We start from the raw sequence: 26,586 nt of genomic DNA, 5'->3' as shown, positions 1-26,586 counted from the left end.
ATCAACGAGTTTCTGCTTGTTTTTCAAGACTGAACAAAATAAAGTACGAGGACAGGCTTAAAGTAGGTTTAAGAAAAATAAAAGTACCATTTAGTTTTATTGATTTCTTCAGAGCAAATAAATAAGAAAACAGTAGATAAATCGATTTGATTGATTCATAAATCAAATATTGTCATAGTCTAAATATTCACATGTAATTTACAGTCAAATAATAATAATAATGATAATAATAAAAGTACCTTTTAGCTATAGTTTATTTTATATAAGTAGTAGTCTCAGCTTTTTAGCCACAACTTGGTTTGACCCAAAACAAAAACAAGAAGCATGTTTTCATCAGAAGAGCAATGGCAGCCTCAGATTTCCACACAATCACTAAGTTTCATTTAGAATATTTTTTTCATTATATAACACTGAAGTACGGAAATACAGATACTGTAGTCATCAACCAGATTACGTTTTCAGTATTAGTATTACCATTATTTTCATCTTAAAACTAGGAGAATAGAAATGGTGGCTTAGATTTCATTATATTTATATATCCATTTGTATCTCATCATATATATATATATATATAATTTTGTAAAGTTGAAGGTTGTTTCATTGTCCACAGTCCACATTGAAGAAAAGCAGGAAAGGATCCGTGCTAGGAGGCAAATGAGCAGCAGCGGATAAAGTACACACATGAGGAAGGGAGGATGGAGGGGATAACAGAGGTGTGCTAAAAGGAAGCCAAACCTGCACTTGTGGGTAAACAGCATAGTTAAAGAGAGAAAAGGGATCCTACATGGAGATACTATATCTAAAACATGGCAGCAGTGACAGGGAGGAAGCAGACTGACTGTACGGGTGAAAGGACAGGTGCACAGAAGCCTGATTCAGAGTCGTGATTAAAACAGTGGAGGAACAAAGTAAAGTATTACTTCCTGTTTGACTATCAGTGTTCGGTTCATTAGATATAGACACCAGAGATTGATGGAGAAGTATTGAGTACCTGACTAGAGAGTGGAGACGGTTTATTAAACTGAACTGTTCTGTCTTCTACTGACTTTTGTTCTCCCCAGTTGCACTTTGTATACAAGTTTAATGACTGCCTACTAATGGACCACGAGTCTTAGTGGGTGGGGTGGGGGCACTCGGATGAGTGTAGAAAAAACTTCAGTTTATTGTAGAAAAATGTTGTCGCCTAAACACACACAGCAAAGTATTTAAGCCATGTTTTCCTAACCTTGACCCCACTGCTACGAGCGCTGAACCATAACCATTACAAAGCTGAATCCTGCTACGTGCTAAATATAATGAAGAGGAGAAACAGACGTGTGTTTAAAGAACAAATGATGCATTTATTGTAAAAGGCTTGTGATTATGATGATAAATAAAAGGTTAGCCCCTGATTCTGTGATCAGACTTTACTGTTTACACTCTAAAAAGTATAGTTTGGCTTCAGGGGAAGAAGCTGATCCAAAATCAGTGGCGTTTATGTCGAGCATGAGAAAAACACAAACACACATATGGGCACAGTAAACTGGGGTTAGCGAGGAATAGTTGCTCAAGTAATATTGGTCAAAGCTTATGCAGATGGTGATTGATGAAGAAATGATGGGATTGTGGGGACAGGAGGGAGGGTTACACGTGGGCTTCAGAACACTCTGGACCATATCAGTGATCGATCTGTCAGCAGAGTATAGAAAAGGTTTTGGCTGTCCAAAGCTGCAGTCAAGCCACGAGGAAACAGAGGGAGGAGAAGGATGCATGAAAGGATGGATGAAAAGAAGAAGCAAAGTGAAGAAGCTGACCGTACACTCTCATGTGCCGGCTCTGTAACTTTCTCACATCACGCTCATATCTCTCTAACATCTCATCCTTCCTCTGCAGCGTCCCAAACACAAGTCTGTTGTCATGTTTCCCTCCCATCTTAACCATGTCCTTTTTCTTCTTCCTCCACCTGCCTTTTCGTCATCTTCCTTTTGCTTTCCAGCTTCCACCAGCTCGTCCTCCTTTGTTTCCATCCCTGCACCTCCTCCTCCTCTTCCTCTCTACATGGGGAACACCAGGAAGCCTGAGAAGGTGGAGTATTTCCATCCTCCCATTAGGTTTCCTCTCTCCAATTTGAGGTAGGCCCGGTCTCCCTTCTCCATCTGGATCAGAACACCATTGCTGGCTGCCTCACGCGTCACGTCCTGGTCCCCGGCAAATGCCGAAATCACTGGCCAACCGTTGTGCATCAGGCTCACCTGGATGAAAAGGACAGACGGCGTATAGAATGAAAAGTGTGGAAAAGAGACAAACAGTCCTCAAGTTGCTCACAGAAGCAGGAACATATGGCATGGCAGACTTCCAAAACACTCAGTGCAATAATGATGCTTCCATGAGGACTAACAGCATCGTATTTCTGGACTTTTTAGTTGTCATATTTTAAAGAGGAAACGCATGCAAAGATTTCATTTGAAGCTTTGTGCTCTGCACATTATCCACTTGTAGAAAGACAGAGATATGCGCACAAACACTCACACAGTGTCTGATTCAACAAATGTTTCCGTGGGGAATAACATCTTCTTCTTCTTACAGAGAGACGAAGCTGTGAGCGCTGTGTCCCCTCCCTCGCCCAGGTTCAAACCTGACAACGGCTTTCATCGCTTCGCTTCTGAGCTACAGCAGAAAAACAAGCGCTCCCTATATGTTTCCCCCTTACACTTCACTTAAACAAAATCATCGATTCGTTCTACCTCTGGTACCTGCGAACGTCTGTTTATGCAGGAACACACTTTATAAACCCTGTGAGATTACAGACCGTCCTGTGAGAAGTCTCACTGCAACCTGATAAGAGAAGCAACACAATGTTTCTGTTGTACTGCCTTTCTTCAGGTTCTTGTACGAGTCTTGTTTTTTACAACACTAGGGTGGCTGATGTGAGTTTGTTATGTCATGCTCCTATTTTAAAATACAATCATAAGATGTTAAAATGTGCCTAAAACTAATTATTTTCTGCAGGAATCACTGACGTGAAAAATAGATTTTCCAGCATAAAAAATATTTATTAATTAGAATAATAAAAAAACGCTGCCGATAGCTCGGTCTCTATCTTACACCAGCAGTATAGATGCGAGACGCTTTCACCAGGCTGTGTGCAGTGAAGCTCCTCACAGGTGAAACTTTCAGCCTGGAGTTTGACTGTTTCAAAGAAAGAGAAAGTGAAGCTGCAGGAAATGTGTTGGGGTTTTTTGGTCACACCAACACAATTTTTTTGCATTCACTGGATTTCCCCCTCTATCCCAAAATGAAATTCAACTTAAAAGTTAGCTTTTTTGTACTTTTCTGATCTGATAGAGACCCAGAGTACACTCCAGAGGCAGATGTGCAGGCTAGTTAATAATCTAGGAATCTACTGGAGGCTGGAAATGTCAAAGAATGACCTTGGAAGGGCAATCAGCCATCGATATCTTATTTTTCTCCAAGTGAAAACCATATGGTCACACCTAATGCACACATTAGTAAATGTAACAGAGTATGTTGTATCTCAAACTGGTGGACAACTTCTTGGATGGCTAGATGGATTAAAAGATGGACTGGGCACTATTCTTCTACCACTCGTTCCTTTAAAACTCCCAACATATATTGTCATCTGCCTCCTGGTGCACAGAAACAACACGCTGGCTGTTTGTTTCTGTCCAGGTCACTCTGGTGTAGTAGTGTTTTCATTTTCAAGAAGCTGACTGCAGTTTGAAAGATTTTGATTCCTTAAACAAACGTCATACAGGCCATGTTACCTGTCTACATGATCTTTAAAGTATGGACATCAGGAAGAAAAACTCAAATTTACAGCTGAGAGCTAAACATGTCAAAATATTTCTGTTTGCTCTCGAGGTAAAAAACTGTAAAACCGTCACCAACTGATGGAACACAGTCATAAACATCCCATAATTATACACTTATCCAAGTCATTCTGCCTGATGGTCAGGAGTGTGTGTGTGTGTGTGTGTGTGTGTGTGTGTGTGTGTGTGTGTGTGTGTGTGTGTGGGCAGGAGATGGAGAGCCTGTCAGAGTCAAGGGCTCTCTTGGCCCAGCACTCCTCTTAATAGCAAACTGAACATGGCGACTCAGACTGTATCTGCATGTGTGGGTGCGTGTGTGCAGCTTTGAACAGGCAGCTTTGAATCTGATGGAAAATACTCAGACTATACTGAAATTATTTTTTTAATTCTTACAAAGGAAACGCGGCACAGGTCATGGACAAATTTACATTTCACTATCGGCTGAAAACGCAGTCACTGAGTTTATTACACCAGATAAATGTGAATTATTTGCTTTTACATTTACAATGAAGTATGAGCAGAAAGACAGATTTGTTGCCACACGTAAAATATCACTCTAAACCACTCACTAAAATAATCGTAGATCTCAGGCTAATATATGTGAGACCTTGGGCAGATTTCAATTTCATAAAATTGAAATTTCATCAGTAAAGCTGAAATTAAATTCATTGCTGACACCAAACATTTTTTTCCCGTCTTTGACTGTGCTGTACATCACAGTAACAGGGTTTGGGTCATGTTTGGGTTATGGTAGGGTTCAATTCAATTCAATTCAATTTTATTTATATAGCGCCAAATCACAACAACATTCACCTCAATATCTTTATATTGTACAGTAGATCGTACAATAATAGATACAGAGAAAAATCCAACAATCATATGACCCCCTATGAGCAGCACTTTGGCGACAGTGGGAAGGAAAAACTCCCTTTTAACAGGAAGAAACCTCCAGCAGAACCAGGCTCAGGGAGGGGCGGGGCCATCTGCTGTGATTGGTTGGGGTGAGAGAAGGAAGACAGGATAAAGACATGCTGTGGAAGAGAGACAGAGGTTAATAACAGATATGATTCAATGCAGAGAGGTGTGTTAACACATAGTGAGTGAGAAAGGTGACTGGAAAGGAAAAACTCAGTGCATCATGGGAATCCCCCAGCAGCCTACGTCTATTGCAGCATAACTAAGGGAGGATTCAGGCTCACCTGGTCCAGCCCTAACTATATGCTTTAGCAAAAAGGAAAGTTTGAAGCCTAATCTTGAAAGTAGAGATAGTGTCTGTCTCCTGAATCCAAACTGGAAGCTGGTTCCACAGAAGAGGGGCCTGAAAACTGAAGGCTCTGCCTCCCATTCTACTTTTAAATACTCTAGGAACAACAAGTAGGCCTGCAGAGCGAGAGCGAAGTGCTCTAATAGGGTGATATGGTACTACAAGGTCATTAAGATAAGATGGGGCCTGATTATTTAAGACCTTGTATGTGAGGAGCAGGATTTTGAATTCAATTCTGGATTTAACAGGAAGCCAATGAAGGGAAGCCAAAACAGGAGAAATATGCTCTCTCTTTCTAGTCCCTGTCAGGACTCTTGCTGCAGCATTTTGGATTAGCTGAAGGCTTTTCAGGGAGTTTTTAGGACTTCCTGATAATACTGAATTACAGTCGTCCAGCCTGGAAGTAATAAATGCATGAAGTAGTTTTTCAGCGTCACTCTGAGACAGGATATTTCTAACTTTAGAGATGTTGCACAAATGGAAGAAAGCAGTCTTACATATTTGTTTAATATGTGTGTTGAAGGACATGTCCTGGTCAAAAATGACTCCAAGGTTCCTCACAGTGTTACTGGAGGCCAAGGTAATGCCATCCAGAGTAAGAATCTGGTTAGATACCATATTTCTAAGATTTTCAGGGCCGAGTACAATAACCTCAGTTTGATCTGAAGTAAGAAGCAGAAAGTTAGCGGCCATCCAGGTCTTTATGTCTTTAAGACATTCCTGCAGTTTAACTCATTGGTGTGTGTTATCTGGCTTCATGGATAGATAGAGCTGGGTGTCATCTGCATAGCAGTGTAAATGTATGCTATGTCTTCTAATGATGCTGCCTAAGGGAAGCATGTATAATGTAAACAGAATTGGTCCTAGCACTGAACCCTGTGGAACTCCATAATTAACCTCAGTGTGTGAAGAGGACTCTCCATTTACATGCACAAACTGGAGTCTATTAGATAGATATGATACAAACCACTGCAGTGCAGTACCTGTAATACCTACAGCATGTTCTAATCGCTCTAATAGGATATTATGGTCGACAGTATCGAACGCTGCACTGAGGTCTAGCAGGACAAGCACAGAGATGAGTCCACTGTCAGAGGCCATAAGAAGATCATTTGTAACCTTCACTAAAGCTGTTTCTGTGCTGTGATGAGCTCTGAAACCTGACTGAAACTCTTCAAATAAGCCTCTGCAGATGATCTGTTAGCTGTTTGACAACTGCTCTTTCAAGGATGTTTGATATAAAGGAAGGTTGGAGATTGGCCAATAATTAGCTAAGACTGCTGGGTCTAGAGATGCTTTTTGAGTAAAGGTTTAACTACAGCCAGCTTGAAGGCCTGTGGTACATAGCCGATTATTAGAGATAGGTTGATCATATTTAAGATCGAAGAATTAATTAATGGCAGGACTTCTTTGAGCAGTTTTGTAGGAATGGGGTCTAAAAGACATGTTGATGGTTTGGAGGAAGTAATTATTGAAGTTAACTCAGAAAGATCAATTAGAGAAAAAGAGTCTAACTTAACATCGATGGTACTAAGAGTAGCTGTAGATAATATTACATCTGTGGGATGATTACTGGTAATTTTTTCTCTAATGATAAAAATTTTATTTGTGAAGAAGTTCATGAAGTCATTACTAGTTAACGTTAAAGGGATGGTTGGCTCAAAAGAGCTCTGACTTTTTGTCAGCCTGGCTACAGTGCTGAAGAGAAACCTGGGGTTGTTCTTATTTTCTTCAATCAGTGATGAATAGTAAGATGTTCTGGCTTTGCGGAGGGCTTTCTTATAAAGCAGCAAACTATTTCTCCAGGCTAAATGATGATCCTCTAAATTTGTGACACGCCATTTCCTCTCCAGATTACGAGTCATCTGCTTTAGGCTACTTGTTTGAGAATTATACCACGGAGTCAGGTACTTCTGATTAGAGACCTTAGTTTTCACAGGAGCTACAGTATCCAGAGTCGTACGTAGTGAGGAGGTGAAATTATTAACAAGATAATCGACCTCTGTTGGAGTAGCGTTCAGATAGCTGCTTTGCTCTATGTTGGTACAGGGCATTGAAGATGATAACAGTGGGTGGATTATATTCTTAAACTTAGTTACAGCGCTTTCAGAAAGACATCTACTGTGATAAAGTCTACTCTCCACTGCTGTGTAATCAATTATTGTAAATGTAAATGTTATCAGGAAATGATCAGACAGGAGAAGGTTTTCAGGAAACACTGTTAAATGTTCAGTTTCTATGCCATATGTTAAAACAAGATCTAGAGTGTGATTAAAGTGGTGGGTGGGTTCTTTTACATTTTGAGAGAAACCAATTGAGTCTAATAACAGATTAAATGCCATGTTGAGGCTGTCATTTTTAGCATCTACATGGATGTTAAAATCACCCACAATAATTATTTTATCTGAGCTCAGAACTAAATTAGATATAAAGTCTGAGAAATCAGACAGAAACTCTGTGTAAGGCCCAGGTGGACGATAGATGATAACAAGTAAGACTGGTTTCTGAGTTTCACAGCTGGGGTGGACAAGGTTAAGCATCAGGCTTTCAAATGAATTAAAAGTCTGTCTGGGTCTTTCATTAATTAATAGGCTGGTGTGAAAAATTGCTGCCACACCGCCCCCTCGGCCTGTGCTTCGAGGTTTCTGGTAGTTAGAATTACTCGGGGGTGTTGATTCATTTAAACTAACATAATCATCCTGTTGCAACCAGGTTTCTGTAAGGCAGAGTAAATCAATTTGTTGATCAATTATTAAGTCATGTACTAACAGAGACTTGGAGGAGAGAGACCTAATATTTAATAATCCAGATTTCACCGTTTTACTCTTTGGTTCAGATGTGGATACTGTATTGTTCTTTCTTCGTAATTGTTTATGTTTAAATTGTTTGTTGCTGGTTTTTAGTTTGTTTTTTGTCTTTTTGGAAGCTGACACAGTCTCTATGGAGATGGGTTTTTGGGGGGTAGCAGGAGGAGAGAAGCTGCAGAGAGGCGTGTAAGAGTGCAACTCTGCTTCCTGGTCCCAACTCTGGTTAGTCATATTTTGGGGGGTTTAATGAATTTGTCCATATTTCTAGAAATGAGAGCTGCTCCATCCAAAGTGGGATGGATGCCGTCTCTCCTAACAAGACCAGGTTTCCTCCAGAAGGTTTGCCAATTATCTATGAAGCCCACATCGTTTCTGGGACACCACTCAGACAGCCAGCAATTTAAGGAGAACATGCGGCTAAACATGTCACTCCTGGTCTGATTGGGGAGGGGACCAGAGAAAACTACAGAGTCCGACATTGTTTTGGCAAAGTTGCACACCGATTCAATATTGATTTTAGTGACCTCCGATTGGCGTAACCGGGTGTCATTACTGCCGACGTGAATTATGATCTTACTGAATTTACGTTTACCCTTAGCCAGCAGTTTTAAATTTCCTTCAATGTCGCCTGCTCTGGCCCCTGGAAGACAATTGACTATGGTTGCCGGTGTCTCTAGCTTCACGTCTGAGAACAGAATCACCAGTTACCAGAGTTTGACCCCCGGCGGGTGTGTCGCTGAGTGGGGAAAAACGGTTAGACACATGAACGGGTTGGTGGTGTACCTGGGGTTTCTGTTTAAGACTATGCTTCCTCCTCACCGTCACCAAGCCGCCCTCTTTCCCCAGCTGCTTGGGGTCTGCCGGGGAACAGCTAGCGGGGCCTACGCTATCTTCGGCTGCACCAGCTACAGGGGCCTGGCTAGCTATGGGTGAATGAAGGGTGTGAAGCCGAGTCTCCAATTCAGTAATCCTGGCCTCCAGAGCTGCAAATATGCTACATTTGTTACAGATATTACTGCTAAAGGAGGCCGAGGAGTAACTAAACATCTGACACAATGAGCAGGAGGGACAGGTGAAGAGGCCATGCTGCTAACGAGTCGGCTACGAGCTAAGCCAAGCTAGCGAAACAGTACAGAGACAGTGAGTGAATACTTTGGCTATAAATTAGGTGGTGAGTACACAGAGAGTGTGCTTCGGATGAAGCATGTGAAGATTATACTATGAAAGAAAATGTATCTAAAAGTTTTTAACTAAATTGCTAAGCAGATAAGCTACTCAAAAACACCACTGTGTTTGAGCAGAAACAGGAAGTGATACTCTACCACAGAGAGAGCGACACCAAGTGACAGCGCCCCTGTAGCTGGTGCAGCCGAAGGGTCATGTTTGGGTTAGGTTTGGGTCATGTTTGGTTCATGTTTGGGTCATGTTTGGGTCATGTTTGGTTCATGTTTGGGTTAGGTTTGGGTTAGGTTTGGGTCATGTTTGGGTCATGTTTGGGTCATGTTTGGGTTAGGTTTGGGTCATGTTTGGGTCATGTTTGGTTCATGTTTGGTTCATGTTTGGTTCATGTTTGGGTCATGTTTGGGTCATGTTTGGTTCATGTTTGGGTCATGTTTGGGTCATGTTTGGGTTAGGTTTGGGTTAGGTTTGGGTCATGTTTGGTTCATGTTTGGGTTAGGTTTGGGTCATGTTTGGTTCATGTTTGGGTCATGTTTGGGTTAGGTTTGGGTCATGTTTGGGTTAGGTTTGGGTCATGTTTGGGTTAGGGAAACCAAGATGGAAGCTCAGTCGCCAAAGGCGGCCGGGCTTCAATGCACAGGCCTTCCTTAGTCTCCACTCAAGGGTCCACATGGTCCCACTACAGACCTGTAAGAGGACTTTATTCCTCATTCACAATTGGGGATATCAGTTGTTTTTCAGTTGGATTAGAGGAGGAGGGATAGGTGAGGGGAGAGCGAGAGAGAGGAAGAGCAAGGGGGGAAGAGAGGGAGAGAAAAGGAGAGAGGGGGGGAAGAGAGGGAGATAAGAGGAGAGAGAGGGAGAGAGGGGGGGGAAGGGAGAGAAAATGAGAGAGAGAGAGAGAGAGAGAGAGAGAGAGAGAGAGAGAGAGAGAGAGAGGAGGAGAGAAAATGAGAGGGGGGGGAGGGGAGAGGAGAGGGGGAGAGGGGAAAGGTTAGGTTTAGGGCTCAAATAAATCCCGGCATGGGGTTTAGTGAGGTTAGGTTTAGGATAAGTCTCAGGGTGGGATGTTAGAACCGTGTGTGTTGAATGGGACATAACAGCACTAGAAACACATATAGAACAATAACTATGTACATCACACCAGACGTGTTTTTCAACATCCTTTTTCATTCAGTGCCCTGGGATACATTGTGTCTAATTTGGCAATCCAAACTTTTTCAGCCGTCCTCCTCTGCTGGACTGACCATGTGGGATTTGCCTGTATCACAGTCGCCTTCACAGATTCCCAGCCATGAGATACAAAGTGTCTTACCAGGTACTTATGGGTGTTCTTTCTCTTTGAGATATTGTGCCTGTTCTGTGTGAATCTGGTCAACAGTGTATTACGTGTCTCCCCGACATACTGGATACCACATTTTGTACAGGTGACCAAGTATATACAGTTTTTAGATCTGGGAGTGCCTTTGCACTGTCAGGGTTAGGTTAGGGTTAGGGGGGAGACTAACCAGAGGAAAGCAATGGAGGTGTGTCGGTATGAGAGGAGAGTACGTTGTATGTGGCCGTCTTACCTCAACTTTGAACATCCAGTAAAGTTTCAAACAGCAGTCAGAATATTAAATCACTTCAGCATCTTTGCGTTTATTGAGCTAAAAAGATATCTGGAAGTTATAAACAGACATTCTAGGTTAAGTGCACTCAGGAAGTCTTCATTTGTAAATGACTAAATTATGAATTGTTATTCATACACCTAAAGCATTAAACTAAATTGAAGGTTATAGGAAACTATATTTGATGAGTGATGATCTTAATCACGCTAAACCTTCTCATCAGATTAAAGGCACCGACTTCTTTCCAGTGATGAAGGACTGAATGATGTATAAAAAATATTAAATATAAAGTCTGTAAAACAAAACTTTTGCTCAGAGGCGATCAGATGTAAAACAGCAGCAGGTCAAACTTTGACAAATGTATCCCTAAGTGTGGTTGATGGCCTCTAAGATTCACTCACAGAATCGAAACTCTAACTGTATTTCATGGATGCCATCAATTCATCTGAGACACTGCCTCAGTGTAATGCTTACATTTAAAGAACATCATGTACACAATAAAAATATCTCTATGAACAGCTAATACGTGGACTGATGAGGCAATTTTTGAAATCAAATATATACGCCGGGGATGCACAATCTATTTTTGCTGATAACCAGTGATTTCCTTTGACGATTCATCTGGTGACACTGTCACTGACACCTTCAGTACTACTGTATGTGTCTAACTGGAGGTTAAGTTTTGCATTTGTATTGCAACTCCAGACTGTGAAAAAGAAAAACGCTGCTTTAGTGCATGCATTGATTGATTGTAGTCATTACTCTGTTTCCAAGAGTCTTCAATCACTGAAGAGAGATGAGCCTGGATTGCTTCAACACAAATATACTAATCTCAACACTGGATCCCATCCTGCTACGCAAGCTTCATCAATATCTGCATCACTTCAACTGATCTTTGAGTGATAATGTCCAAAGGAAACAAGTACAGAAGCAGAGAAATCTAAACATTACTCTTCGTTGATGCTTGATGAATGTATGAACTTGTATTTTTATGTACCAACTCTTTCTTGTTTCAAATAAAAAACATCAAGTACTTCCTCCACCATGTCGAATATCAAGCTGGGCCCAGTACACTTAGAATACAGATGAGGATCACAAAGCTAAAGAGAACATTTTATGTGGAGAGATGCATCCGAAGACTCCGGGTTAGCCTTATTAACCCTTCATATCATAATATAAAATAATCATTAGAAGGGGAGAGACAGGAGAAGCAGAAGAAAACCAGGCAGAGATATCAGGATGGGAACACACACAGACGAACAACAGATGAAAAGTAGGCCATTAAACACAGGAACAGGCAGAAAGACAGCAGAGACGGAGGGGGGACATGGTTCGTGTCCAGTGTGCGTGTAATGCTTCCAAAGAGAGACAGAGATGGCAGACAAGGAAGAGCCAGCATCACTACATCACTCCGTTACCCTCAGATAAACACAAGAGCACACACAACTACCCAGCCATTCAACCAAGTCACTCCTGGGGACACCTACAAACCAAGCCTCCATCCCTCCAGTCCCGCATGGTTCCCCACATATACATGAAACACACACGTGATCTCTCTACCTGTCAAAATGTGTTCCCCTGCTGTCCCTGCACACTTGCAAAATTCAAACATGGGCAGGCTTTTCTATCAGTTAGAATCGGGGTGGGGGGCTGCACACACTTTGTTAAAACACAATGACAGGACAATGAGGGGACAGTGCCAAGTGGGCTTGTGTGATTTGTGTCCAGCCAAGTCGGGCTCCAACATGTGAGACACCACAGCAGCTAACAAATCATTTGATAGCTTGATGATGATTTTAATTCAGACTGTAACACATGAGGTCTATGAACAGAGGACATATGAATAAAGTCATGTTTTCAGATTTGGATGTGTTTCTGTGTTACAGGGTCAGTGATGTATGGTTCTAATAAAGCTGTGACAGTGGCTTTGGAAGGATGAGACTGCAGTCAGCACACACACACACACACACACACACGCACACACACACACATGCAGACACACACACACACATGCAGACACACACACACACACACACACACACACACACACACACCTGTACAAATAAAAAAACCGCATTGGCTGTGCTTCTGTGTGGCCATCTACCCACCCCACCCTCACACTCAGCTACACCTACACTCATTCAATTAGCAGCCATAAATATAAAAGCATGATAATAGGGCTTCGCGTCATGTCAGGCCGCGATCGATCTGCATTCATTAATGCATAAGCACCAATTAACTGGCTGAGTAATGGAAAGGAGAGACAGAATAACGAAGGAGAGTGAGAGAAGAAGGAGGAAGCGCAGAGAAAGGAGAGAGAGACGGCTGCACTGGCAGGAGGATGTCAGAGAGGGCCGAGAGACAGCAAAGACAGAATCTGTCTTTCTCTATGCAAATAGAATTTGTCTGACGTCTCCGTGCTGCACTTAATGTTTAACGACACGATGACATCCTGTTATTGCATCATCAATTCCTGTCCGGTTATCTGTCTTGACATGACAATGATACTCTTCTGGTGGTCCCCCACCCTTTTCATCTTTCTTCTTTTCAACACGTTTCCTTTTCTCCCATCTTTTGCTTTCCCTTCTTTTTCCCCACTGGACCTTTCACATTTTCATTTTCATCCACACTTTACAGACACAGAGTGATGATACATAAGCTACATAATGGTGCATCTGTCTGAGGACTGTGACACCTCCGTCTTTAAAACAGCAAGTTTCCAGAGTTTTCTAAAGTTCCTCCAGGGTCATTGTGAAGATGGCTAAAGATAACAAAAACAAAAGAAGGCTGTGTGCCTCAGTGGGTAAGGATGGATACGATGGATATTCTGTATGCACTCTAAGTCAAAGTGCGTGCCTCTGAAATCGTTTAGTGGTAATATTGTTTGAGAAACGTTGAATATATTAATTGGCCCACTCCTATTAGTTAGGGTCCACCCATTCATTTCCCTACACAGCAGCATGAGCAGAGAAGCTTAGACGTCGCCGTCCACCTCCGCCAAGCCGAGCAATGTCATCTCTTTCAAACTAGAGGAATATATAGAAAACAAGCGAAAGGATTTGGTCGGAGTGCAGAAGAGGATTTACGATGAGGATGGGATTCAAACCCACACGCACAAAGCACAACAGATTAGCAGTCCAGCGCCTCATCGGACACCTTCGGTCCTTCGAGCCTGGTTCTGTTGGAACTTTCTTCCTGCTAAAAGGGTGTTTTCTTTGCCACTTTCACCAAGTGCTCGCTCATAAGGGGTCGTCAGACTGTTGGGCTTTTCCTCCATGATTGTTGCATCTTTATCCTTTAATAATGAAAATGAAGCACCTTCAGCTGATTGCTGTGATTTGTCTCTGTGTAAATAAAACAGAATTGAAATGAAATGGAATTTAAATCAAAAGTAAATGTAAACAGGCAGTCTGCCCCACCCACAGCCAGGATAATGGAATAATCCTGAAGGGCTCTGCTTTCTCTGTGAAGGATGTTAACACATTAGCACATTAGTCATGACAAATCAACAGTATGGAAACAACAGCAGTTCCTGGTATAACACAACACTAACAGAAGGACTAGTGATAACAAGCACAATAGGAGTCAAAGGAGCTTGCAAAGAAAAGCGTCTGGACTTTCTTTCTTAAAGAAGTCCAGACGCTTTTCTTTGCAAGCTCCTTTGACTACGATGACCTGGATGACTGAGAACCTTCACAGACAACCACAATAGGAATATTCATAGATAATTACAGCAGTACCACTTCTTAATGGATGAACAGTAAACCTGAGGTTTCTGGCTAAACTCAGTAAATTGATCATTTCCACTATCATGCTTTGCATTTTGGGGGGGAAAGCTTTCACTGTTTCACAAGCTGAATCATTATGTGAATGTGGAGCATGTTTGCTGTTATTTAGGTCATCTCTGCATGTTTATTTTGTGCTATCGACCATCTTCTCTATTTTCAGATTTTCTGCTTTTGTTGTTGCACCGTTTCATCCGATTTTGAGGAAACAGTAGCTGCTTTCTCGAATACAATAAGGAAAAGGAATCTCAAAGTGGGTAATGGCTGTGTTTTGTAATCATTTAAAAAAGGCATTTTTTACCATTCCAGATGAAACATGTGCATAAAAGGAACTCGGAGACAAAGCTGTGTGTGCACAGCGACCGTATGCTGCTAATTTGAAGTTACGATTGTGAAGCGAGCAATCAAGAGTGTACATCCAGTATAACCAGAGCATTATCGTTCCTAACATACGATTTGTCACAGTCGTCCGTATGTTACACATTGGGATGACAATGTGTTGGTATAACAGTCATATATTAGAAAAAGCACAGAAAGTTATTGTGTAGTTATTGTTCACTCTGATAACAAATAATACACAAAGTATTCTAACACACAAAACCAGAACTGGCCTCTCCAGTCTTCAGATGTATTAACTCAGTGATCACTGCTGCTTCTTCTCCTTTGCCAGCTGTCTGACTGTCACTGTCCTTAATTTCTGCTTCAGTACGTCTGATTGTTTTCGTTTGGTAGCAGGAAGCCTCATTAGGAATGAGTTTCCAGATGCCATTTTGAAAACAGGCACAGAAGAAATGACTCACTGACCAAAGCAGGTACAGAACTTTTGAAAGAAAGCACACAAACTCTGTGGTCACAAAGTTTAACAAAAGAACTATTTGACCCTATTTCAGCATTGCTTAATTACTTTTACATCTTAACATGAAGTCGTTTTGATCCTATTTTCTGTATTAAAGGCTCAAGATAAGGAAACTAGCAGCTATTACACAGAGACTAACGACGTTTTTCACCTCAGTCTCATGCTCAGCAGGTTTGCGGGTGTTCGGTAACGGGCCTCTGGGGTCATCTCCTGGCAGTTCAAACTTTTAATACCCAGAGAAAACCAAAATGTGTAATCTGTCGTTGGCGTCTACCACACTAACTTTATTTGTCCCGTCACACTGAACTGTGGGACCGTTTGGCTTGGTCCGTGTGTTTCACTGAGCTTGAAGTAAACGTGCTGTCTTCACTTCACCTGGCTGTCCCCATTACTGTGTGTGTCAGACCATAAAGTATATCACAGCATCGTTTGACTGTCGTCATCAACCTTTGAAGAAAAAAGCTGGGTTTCTGTGTAATCAGTTATATTCATATACGAACGCAGTTTGGAGACATCCAGTTTGTTGCACTGTTAAGGAATACTTAAAGAAGTGCTAACAATGTGTCCCAAGTTAGCAACAGACTTATTGTGATGAGGACTGGGCTGATAAGGCTGCACTGACGGCATCACTACAGCAGCTGCTTTACTAAAGGAGTCAAACACACTGAACAGCTCCAGATAGAAAGAAGCCTGGATTTTCCTGGAGTGTTTTATAGCAACATTTACATTTTTACATAGAATATATAAAAGAATGACCAACATTTGCTGAAAATGCTACATTTGCCCTTTCATCTACACAGTTGATAACAGAATCTAAACACAACATAATATCGAACATGATTGTCATCATTATTACATTACAGGACAGCGATGTTAGAACTGATAGCAGCATATTTTTCCTGGGTGCTGTTCTGGCACTCGTACCAATTTAATGCAGGTCTCATTCGAGTTGGATGTTTTGGGGTATTTGTTGATGTTTTCTGACATGTTATATTGTAAACAATCAATGAATGCTTCACTTTGAAGAACATGGATTTGCACGTGCTGCCTAACTGTCATCCACTGGCACAAATGACTGTTTTCTGTTCAAAGCACTCTGAAAAGTTGATTTGGTGCTTTTGTAAAGAGTTTCTGTGAAAATGATCAAAAAATGAAACAGCATTTATTCAAAGAGATGGAGGCAACCAGAGCAAAGGTCACAACTGAACTGTGCGCACACACACACACATAGACTCACACAGGCACAAAAACAGATCTTAACAAATGTCAGCAGATCACACCCGTCTTCATCGATACTGCCTCAGGGAACAACATCATTAATTTGAGGAAACCGCTGGGCAGAGCCTTCAACTGTCTTTTTTTGTTGTTGTTTTTTCCCACTGGTGAAAGTCAGAAAAACATGCAACTCTGGATCTGTTGCCAAATGTCAAACCACATGAAAGATAATTAAGACAGATCATCTGAAAACTCCAACAAGACCAGATGGTCCTATGAGTCTCTAATATTTATATTACACACACCATAAGCCAGAGGAAATTGAATATACCCACAATTCAGCTACTTAAATTATTTATACCATGCAATAAAACACAGAGTACAAGAAAGACAAACGTCAAAATCAAATAAAACTGAATATAAAATTATACCGAGCAAAGCACTGAACCTCAGACTAAGTGCCCATCATATCATAATGCTACAGACTGTGTGTACTGTCTGTGGTATTAACACAGCTGCCCTGTTTCATCTTGCAGCCGTGCAGACACACACCTTGCGTCTGCTAAATGCAAGAGTTGTTTTTACTCTGGTGATTAACAGGAAGCGGTTTTGTGTGGTGCAAGTCCAGCCACGAATGGCTAAAAGTTTTTTCCTATAATCCTGAGAGCTAAATTTAAATATTGCTCTTTGTTTAGAGAGATGTCAGTGAGATATGTAAATCTTTTCACATTATGTCCTAATGACTCATTTGTTACATCAACCCTGTTCGATTTAAAGAAAATGAATATCCAAAGAACGCCGACTCCTCCTCTCTTTCACACATGAGCATAAATTCAGTGCAACCTTTGCGAGACTGAGCACAGGTTCATTAGATAAATACGACACCAAGCATCTGGCTGGCAGACTGTGTGTCACTGTATAAATCTGTGTGTATCACTTCAATAGAATCAAGTTGTACCTGCCACCCTTTTGGTGGGAAAAAGCAAATCCCCCACAATGTAACAAAATAAGTCATTTAATTGAAAGGATAAAACTGTACTGTCCTCTGACGCAGTGAAAACAAGGGTGTGTGTGTGTGTGTGTGTGTGTGTGTGTGTGTGTGTGTGAACTATAAATGAAAAGGAAAAGCGTAGAAACATCTTCTTTGTTATATGTATTCTACATAAATCATAATATTGTGTAGCTATTAATTACCTCTCACATTTTAACGATGTTCTGTATATTCGCCTGTTTATCACTTTACTCTGGAAGAGCGCAGTGTTTTCTAATCAAATGCTTCATCTTCTGACAATCGCCCAACCAAACTCATTAAAATGTCAGAGTGTGCAAAAAACGAATACATGGCAAACGCTCAAAGGTGACTTTCTGTTTGACCTCCTGGCATATTTTTCATAACACAACCAAAAGGCATAGCTCTGCATTCTTAGATTCTTATTAGTGTCGGCTGACTATTGATGAGTATCAGTTAATTGGGAAATTTGCATGATCTGTAAATTATAATTAGCATAAAGTAAGTCCAAGAATAAAAATGGGTGGATCTTTTGTGCCACACTAATGCAGAGCCACAGCAGTTTATTGAGGAATGTGTCTCCTGCTTAAAGCATCACCGTGGATCCATCCTCACTGTTACTAACACCTGGCACAATTGTTTTTGGCTGGCAAGATTTTTTTCTTCTTCAAACACTTCTATGTTTTCTTACCTTTTATGGGGCATTTAAGTGTAACAGAGCCAGATGGAAGCTTAGGAGAGCGGAGTGACACAGGTCACAGGTACACCGCTGGAATAAAACCAAAGCACAGACACGTGTGTGCTGTAACCATGTAGCTAACAGGACGCTACCAAAAATGTATGTTGTTTACAAATGTTGTGATATTTTCACATGAGGGTGGCATTGCTTGTGTATCGACTTGGTACAATGTGGTGCGTATATAGGGTGGTTTTACATTACAGTTGAGCCCTGAATCACAAATGCTAATGGTGGTACCCATTTGGCTTTAAAACGCAGCTGATCACTGAAATTTGTATGTGTCCTCGTATATGTACCCTTTATATAAAATTTAATACAGTGATTTTTAGATGACCATAACGGTTGCACTGGTGTGAAACAGTAGACTGACTGATTACCTGTAGAGCAATGCTTACCCTTGCCATACTTTCAAGTCAAGAAAACCTAAGAACAGATAAGATGTTTATTTATGTGGCTTTGACTCGCCTCTCATTTCCACTGCATGAAACACTCTCTGAACCAGGAGCAGAAGCCTATCGTATTTCTATTATTTATTTGTTATATTTCATGCAGGTCATTCTGTTCACGGTGCAACAGATCCATGTGCAGTACAGTCTGCTCCACATTAATGCTAGGTTACCTGGGTTTCAGTCTATTCTTTTAATTGAAGCTACGTAGTTTAACTTTTTCCCATTTCCAGCAATAAAATCAAATAAATATTATCATCACGGTACAATGTGCACCATAATTATAATGTGTATTTGTTGACCTTCATCGGCATTACCACTAGTGGTAATTTACTGTGCCAATCCTTGTTGTAGTGTTTAACGCTCTACATTAGATACACTTTGAACAAGTGACAGGTGCTAAATGGCTACACATATATTACGTGTTGGCGCTACACTGGGTGCTGGGGCAGCCTTCGGTTTGAAACAAGCTGTTTTAGCTCACTCCTTTTAAGGCCAACCGCCCTTTTTTCTCCCGACCGGCTCCACCTTACAAACACACAGAATATGTGAACAGCGGATGGGTGGTGCCTTTAGTGGTCAACGCCAGAACTGTGCCTGAGACAACTGAATGAAAAAATACTTTGACATCATCCAAAGTCAAGAAGTGTTAAAGACTTTAAAGTTCAGTTATTAAAAACTTCAGCCATCTTTCATATGGGCGTCTAGCATTTTAACATAAAGGCATCAAAGAGCACTTTTTAAACAATGTTTGTACGCTTGTTTGAATTCAGTGCTGAATAGTGTCAGACGAGGCAGCAGGCTCTTTCAGGCCCTAGCTTGAAACTACGACCGTTTGCCATTTTCAGAAATCATTTTTTAATCTTTTTGGCGTGATAATTATTTGCCGCGTCTTAACACACACCTCGGTTGAGGTAACGTGGCCTCCCATTTTTGTGCTTGTGTCTAATAAATGTGTTATCTGCAGTGGAGAGCAGCACGGAGGAGTCACACTATATTAAATAAACTGTTTGAGGATATTTAAGTACGTTTAGAAGGAATGTGGCTTATGCAAATGTTCATCTCAGTGGTGTGTGCACGTATCAATCTTTAAAAGTGTTTTTAAAACAGAATTTGCCAACACTTTAATGAAGTGGTGCTTCTATGGCAAAACCACTTGAGACATGACTAAAAACTATGGCCTTATGTAACGCAGTAACATGTATACTGTGAATTTATAGATCTTATATCAATGTTCTTGGAGTGTATAATTGTCAAAATATACTCCTATTTATTTAAATAGATTTTTAATACTGTACGTTCTAAAAAAATAGATTTGACCAAATCTGATTCAAACTATGCTCTTTGTAATATCTTATTACATGTTACTGTGTAATCAGAATAATTACTTTTTAATGTAACTAATAGCAGCACTGCTCAGAATATGAAGCAGTTGAAATATTTAACGTTTTGCTTCAAATGCAATTTTTTACTTTTAAGCTTAAACAACTGATAAACTGGCATTCTTTATAATATCATTCAGATAAATGTGATTTCATGTGCCACAGTAAGTGACGACAGTTACCAACGGTGATGGTAAACATGCGTCTCAGTGTCACTGTGGATGTAGCAGACTAACGTTATATTGGGCCCCTGTGGTCTTCTTGCTATAGTGTAGTGAACACCGGGTTTCTGTACTGCATGACTTCTGAAATCGTGTTGAGCAGCACTTCTGTACATTTGCTTTCTGTATAGCAATATAAACATCTGTATATAATCTGCTCCTATTGCACTTCTGATTAGATGCAAACTGTTAGCCTGTATTTATACATGTGTAATGACAATAAAGATGTTTTATTTGAATGACCCCACTCACTTTAAGCTGAGAATAAAAAACGTTGCCTTGGGAATACATGTAGGTGTGTTAGGGACATGTGCAACTACTTGGTCGAAGAGCTGTGTGTAAAAAGGTAACATTTCTTGTTATTGGGCCTTGTACTATGAGCAGCTTGAAGTCAAGCCTCTGGGTTTTTGCTCTAAATGGGAAAATCCAAGTAACAGAAAGGCCTATAATACACACAGCGTGAGGCATTTTAGCTGTTCTTTGTGTCACTTTCAGAGCTACAGGCCGGCTTTGACTTGAGGCTTTTATGAAAGCTACTTCTGAATATGCTCACATGCTTAAAATACTGCTGTAAAATATCTCCTTTTTACATTGTAAAACCAGATGGCAATATATTTTTCATAATGTTCTGCTGGATCTTTTACTAACAAAAACTAGAATTGTTTATAGGTCGCTAAAATGAATATCCAGTGCAAATTTCACAGAGATAATTGAAACCAATTTTTAAAACAATGCAAACATCTACTTAGTAATAACAAGCTGTTGATAATAGGCTGTGATCCTGTGTTTTGATAAAGTTGCTGCGCAGTGGTCAAAGAGCTTATTAACCTCTGTTTACTACCTCCAGTAATTTTCAATATAGATTATCACGTCTTCAAAAATGCACAAAAAATAAACATCTAATTAAAAATCAGCCCACTGAAGTCTACCAGCACCTTGTGTGAACGTCTTATTGATATTAGAGTTACAGATGTGAAACATTCAGAATTCATGATGTGGAATTTATTTCTTTTATTTGTTTTGAGTGCTGTGGCACATGCTGCAAATGCAACTCATTTTCACAAGTGGCAAAATATTTCATAGCTATACAGTCCGTGATTTTTATAAACACTGTAAATAAGCCCCCTATTAGCCGACATGGATGGCTAGAGCGATACGAGCTCCCTTTAGATGTGAGAATATGCCGCGTTTCATTTTCCATATGTATTTTTAATTCGGAGGCATAAAGCAAAGACACCCACATTACCTCTCTGAACCTCCCAGATAAACAGGCAGATCTGTGCACCGGAAAAGACTGATGAGACGGAACAAAATGTTTATCCTTTCCTACATGTATGCAGCATTTGCTAATCAATAGCGACTCGTGATATTTGGCTTTTTCCTGTCTCATTTGTTCGTTCTCTTCCCGTTTGGTCCATTATGTCTCCTTTTCTCTTTAATGCATTCCTGTCTCTCCTTTCCATTTCTATCATCCCCCATTTTCCTCTCCTTTGTCCTCTCACCCCTGTGCGCCCACCCCCTTCTTCTCCATCCCCTTGTCCCTCTTTTTTTTTAATTTACTCTCAACTGCTACTCTTTTCCTGCTGTCTTTCGTCTCCTGCATGCACCACAGTAGCTGCCTCTAAGGCAATCAAACAGTGGGAGTTTTCAACACAGCAGATGCGCTGGATGGATGGGAGGAGGATGAGTGGAAGAGGTTGAGGGTGAGCAGCACGCAGGCTGGATGCTTGGAGGAGAGAGGACAACCTACACTGGTCTATTTTATGTCAGAAAGCATGCCAGAATAAAGCTTCTTCGAATCATCCACAATCAGTTTTCAACAGTTATTGATTTTAAAATGTTTAAGACTTCAGAGGGCTTATATTGAACAGGACTTAGCCCAAAGTGCTTTTAAAACTCAAAGTTTTTACTTTTATATCTCGTAGCTATAAATGATAATGTGACAGTACCAAGAGTCAAGCGTTTGCCATCCAGCATCTTCTGCATACAGGCACACACACACAGCTTTCCCTCTCAAATATTGCCCGCTCTCCTCGCTGCTGTTATTGTTTCTTCCACTGCCATGCTAATTAATGCAAGACTCCAATAATAATGTATAAGTAGCAAAACATAATGCCAAAGCCTCAGGGGAGCCAACAGCATAATTACACAACGGATTAAATTGCAAGACTTACATTGTAATTAACGCTGTGTGGCTTGTAAAGCATCATCACGCGCATGTTAAATGTTAAAAATGGGACTGCTTAAGAGCTTCCTATCACTTGACACATCAAAAGAAATGTGGAAACTACAGCTAAGCTATAAGAGGAGTAATTAGTGGGATAAAAGAAGACTTGTGACAGACCACACTCCAGGCGGTGCATGCGAGTGAGGGTGTGACAAACAAATAAATAGAAAACATGTTACTTCTACTTAAAACCTGTTTGTGTGTGACGTTGTGTGCTTGAGGGAGAAAATTAAAATGCCTGTCTGTGTTTGCTCTCTTCAAAATCTCTTCTAAATAATCAAAATCTTCCTGTCGTCTCATTTTGTCAGGGAAAGAGACAGAGGGGGACGTTGCTGTCCGTGGTGCTGAAAGTAAAGACGCCGGAGCCACGCACCCCTCGCGCTCACCACAGCAGCCCCGTCCTCCTGCTCGTTACACGGGCTTCATTTGGCTCCATCCTCTGTGCATGTATTGATTAATTATGATTGGCCCAGCAGGTGGCGGAGGGCTAGCTTTCACACTATTAACGGCGGCCTCTGCTGTTGTTGTCTCTGGAGAAAGACGTCTCAAACATCTAATGACCGACGGTGCAGCTCATGTTCGACTTATATGGGCAAGAACATTCAGCTGTCACGCAGTGTGGTCGAAAAGCAGAAAAGCACAGGTACACACACACACGACAAATACACAAACAGGCGTTACCTGTATAGTTTGGCGATTGTAGACTTTAACTACGTGGAAGTTAAAACTGTAAATTCCTTTCCGTGGTGCAATGAAGTTACTTCTCTCTTCGTCAAAATTCCTCCCAACATTTACAAGAACCTGAAAGACAGACAGACAGAAAGAAATTCACTGGTACAAGCGCTTTGTCATGCTGTGCGAAACACAACTGCAACCAACTCAAAATATTTTTATTTCAAAACTGACTTGACGAGGAAACAAACTAATTTGTGCTGCCCTTTGGGAGAAAATGGATTCTTATACAGCCAAATGCTTCATCCAGAATTTCTTCTATTGTTTATTTGGTGTGGAATTGACTAATCCATTCAACCCACGTGTTTCTGGAGCAGACACCCTGTTAAGACTCTTGTGCCCCCCGCCCCAGACCACACACTCAGATTCACTCATGTAGATGGAAAACTCTCTGCTTTTTATCGGGGATTTTTCTCCTTGTCAGAACTTCTAAACTTTATGGGGACTGGAAGGGAACTTGATCGAGCTTTCAAATGAATTTTTCAATTATGCACTCCTGCAGCCAAATGTCTGATTTTATGGATGGAGGCGAATTATGACGTGAAATTGAACGGCAGTTTGAGGGAGAATTAACCTTTAACGGCAGCCGGGTACGATCTCACTCTCGTGACCTTCCCTTACTAAATTATTTGGAGAGATGTCAGTTCCCATATCCCACCCCGTCAGCTCAAAAAGTTGAGATATTGAAAAGCCTCGCATACCTGGCTACACAGCCACTTTACCAATAAAATTTACTACCTAAAAAATGAATCCACAGTCTGTTACCTCCGACAGCCAACACCACCGGAGACACGATGCATCTGCGCACAGCTCCGCCGCTGTGGTATTATCTATCCCCCAAGTTAACCCGGATACTTGTTTTTCGTCTTTCTAATGGTCTTACGCAACATGTCTGTTGACTAAGTGGAGTATTTGTTGCGCACATTCTAAATTTGTAGTTTGCGGGAAGGCGAAGCGGAATATCTGTGGTGCTCTAACGTGCAGGGGGAAAATGCCAGTTTTATTCCTGACGCCTTTGTGACATCGACTAAATTATATTTTACCCCCACCCCCGCCATCAGTAGTAAAAACTGTCTTCCCAGCATATTAATACAGTTCACCTAAAACAGCACGCATTCTATAGTCTACACAATAAAACATCATCTGAAACTTTTATGTCTTACAACATTCCTTCTTCAGGTTGTAAGAAGATAAAAACAGACAAACACTGAGCTGGAATCTTTTTTTCTTCTCTCTGTCACATTGGACTATATCTTTTGTCTCCTACCCGATCGAAGTAGATGACCATAGTCCGGTTGCTCATCTCGGAGGGCTCGTGGTTGGTGTTCCTGACTGCGGAGAACGCCACCTTTGCGCTTCCCGAGCGCACCGAGATCCCGAGCGCTGTGCCCGTGGGGTCCGAGGTCGGGTTGGAGTCGCACACCACGAGGCACTTTCCCTCCAGGACGATTGGTTCCGTCTCGTTCTGAGCGCGGACCGGACTCGCCGCAAGCCACACGGCACTTAAAAGGCAAAACGCCAGCATGCCGGAACCGAGCAGTGAACTTGTTCAGGTCGTCTTCACACCTCAAACCGGAGTGGGTCTATTCCCCTTTTTAAAAAAAAATGTCAGGTAGGAAGAGTTTCCCACTGTTCCTCGATTAACCTTAAAAGGTTCGTTTTACAACTAGGTGCTACTCCGCTTTCTTGGATTTAATTAGCCTAACGTGAACTCCCTGGCGGAGTGTCTCAAACCCAGATGGTTTAGTTTTAGGCGTCTCTGCTCCTTTTTTCAACAATTGCTTTATTAACCCGTATCTCCAGGCGAGTCCCCAGTTTTCACCTGTTCCTTTCCTGTTTTCCCACCTCTCGGCAGCTTATCTGTCACTTGGAAACACAGTAAGGGAGAGTCGTGCGCGCAGCGGAAGGGCCCTGGACGAGTGACGAGGCAGCAGAACTCATAGCGCAGAGGGGGGAGCTCCGTCTGCTCTGTCGCGCGCGCTTGAATTATTGATATGGGGGATATGAGAGTTTCAAACACAAAAGGCTCAGAAGGGACGCGGCGCGCGAGCGAAAGATGCTCCCGCCCAGGTCCCACTTTTTCTTTTTTTTATCTTTTTTATTTCCACAGACCCCCCCCCCCCCCCCCCACACACACACACACACACACACACACACCCCTCCCTGCCTCTGTAACGGAGACTCATCATCGGATTAGCGCGTGCGCGTCTTCGATATTTTCCAATCACTGCGTGCGGACCGCCCCCTCCCCGCCCCACTACTTAAGAGAGCCTCTCTCCTTTTCTCTCTTTCTGTCCCTGCTCCATCCCAAACTACTGCTTCAATTTCTTTTTTACAGTCTATCTATCTATCTATCTATCTATCTATCTATCTATCTATCTATCTATCTATCTATCTATCTATCTATCTATCTATCTATCTACAGACAGATAGATGTGTTGAAATAATGCAGAATGTGCCAAATGAGCACCGCTGGGAAATAAAGACAAAAACATCACGAGTCCTTTTTTTAAAGATCATCTTAGTGATTTAGTGTCACTGAGTAAAACGTAGACTTTTACTGCCCTGCAGTGGCGCTAGGTGTATCGATCTCCAAAGCATCGATGCATCCAATACAGTGTTTAAAGTATCGATGTCGTGCCAATAGAAAAAACATAACTGGATCCTACACATATAAGATCACAGACTGGTTACACGAACCAGGGTTGCAGTATTTTCTGCGACTACTGTTCACATGAAGTATAATCAGAAGTATCTTATATTCCACTCAGTTAGCCATCACATCACTTACTTCCCTAAGTGAGAGTAGGCCTACATTAGTTCTTTATGGCAGTGTAAAATATTGATATGCATATGCCACTGTATATCGTGGCTGTGCTTTAAAAATCACACTGCTGTCAGTTTACAGAGGCTCTCACTTCTGCGCTCTTGGTATTTGTCATGGGCCTGAGCTTGTATATAAAACACGACTCTGCAGAAGACAAGGAGTCTCTGATCGATCGTTGCCACTTTATTTCCTGAATGGAAACAACAGTGTTGTATCAGTGCACAGGCTCGCCACCAGAGATGGGCAGTAACGTGTTACTGTAATCCGATTACTTTTTTCAAGTAACGAGTAAAGTAAGGGATTACTATTGCAAAAACGGTAATTAGATTACAGTTACTTTCCCGTAGGAACGCTGCGTTACTGCGTTACTAAAACCGTGATTTTTTGCCAGAATGTCTCATGACAGTGACATAAGCCAGTGCGACTTCTGGCAACAGCTGTGTGCAGATCAACAATGGATCATATATGGAGTGCAGAG

The 26,586-nt window shown here is 41.5% G+C and overlaps 1 protein-coding gene across 1 annotated transcript; it reads right to left on the bottom strand.

The window, feature by feature from the left end:
• Window positions 1–1,319: 1,319 nt before the first annotated feature.
• Window positions 1,320–25,318, bottom strand: cbln1 (cerebellin 1 precursor). The gene is made up of 3 exons (XM_026176819.1): window positions 24,549–25,318; window positions 23,231–23,350; window positions 1,320–2,231 (listed from the first exon to the last, which is right to left on the bottom strand). Exons 1-3 carry the CDS (start codon window positions 24,804–24,806, stop codon window positions 2,034–2,036), a joined length of 576 nt encoding a protein of 191 aa, XP_026032604.1. The 5' UTR covers window positions 24,807–25,318; the 3' UTR covers window positions 1,320–2,033.
• Between the last annotated feature and the right edge of the window lie 1,268 nt (window positions 25,319–26,586).

Source organism: Astatotilapia calliptera, chromosome 7, assembly GCF_900246225.1.
Source record: "Astatotilapia calliptera chromosome 7, fAstCal1.2, whole genome shotgun sequence".
Taxonomy (NCBI): Eukaryota; Metazoa; Chordata; class Actinopteri; order Cichliformes; family Cichlidae; genus Astatotilapia; species Astatotilapia calliptera.
The sequence above is the reverse complement of the archived record's forward strand: the minus strand, read 5'-3'. Positions and strand labels throughout refer to the sequence as shown.

Excerpts from the sequence above, each read along its gene's own strand:
- cbln1 (XM_026176819.1), bottom strand. The coding sequence starts at position 24,806 with ATGCTGGCGTTTTGCCTTTTAAGTGCCGTGTGGCTTGCGGCGAGTCCG. Across the intron at positions 23,351-24,548 it reads TGGTCATCTACTTCGATCGG|GTTCTTGTAAATGTTGGGAG; the intron begins GTAGGAGACAAA and ends TCTGTCTTTCAG. Across the intron at positions 2,232-23,230 it reads ACAATCGCCAAACTATACAG|GTGAGCCTGATGCACAACGG; the intron begins GTAACGCCTGTT and ends CTTTTCATCCAG.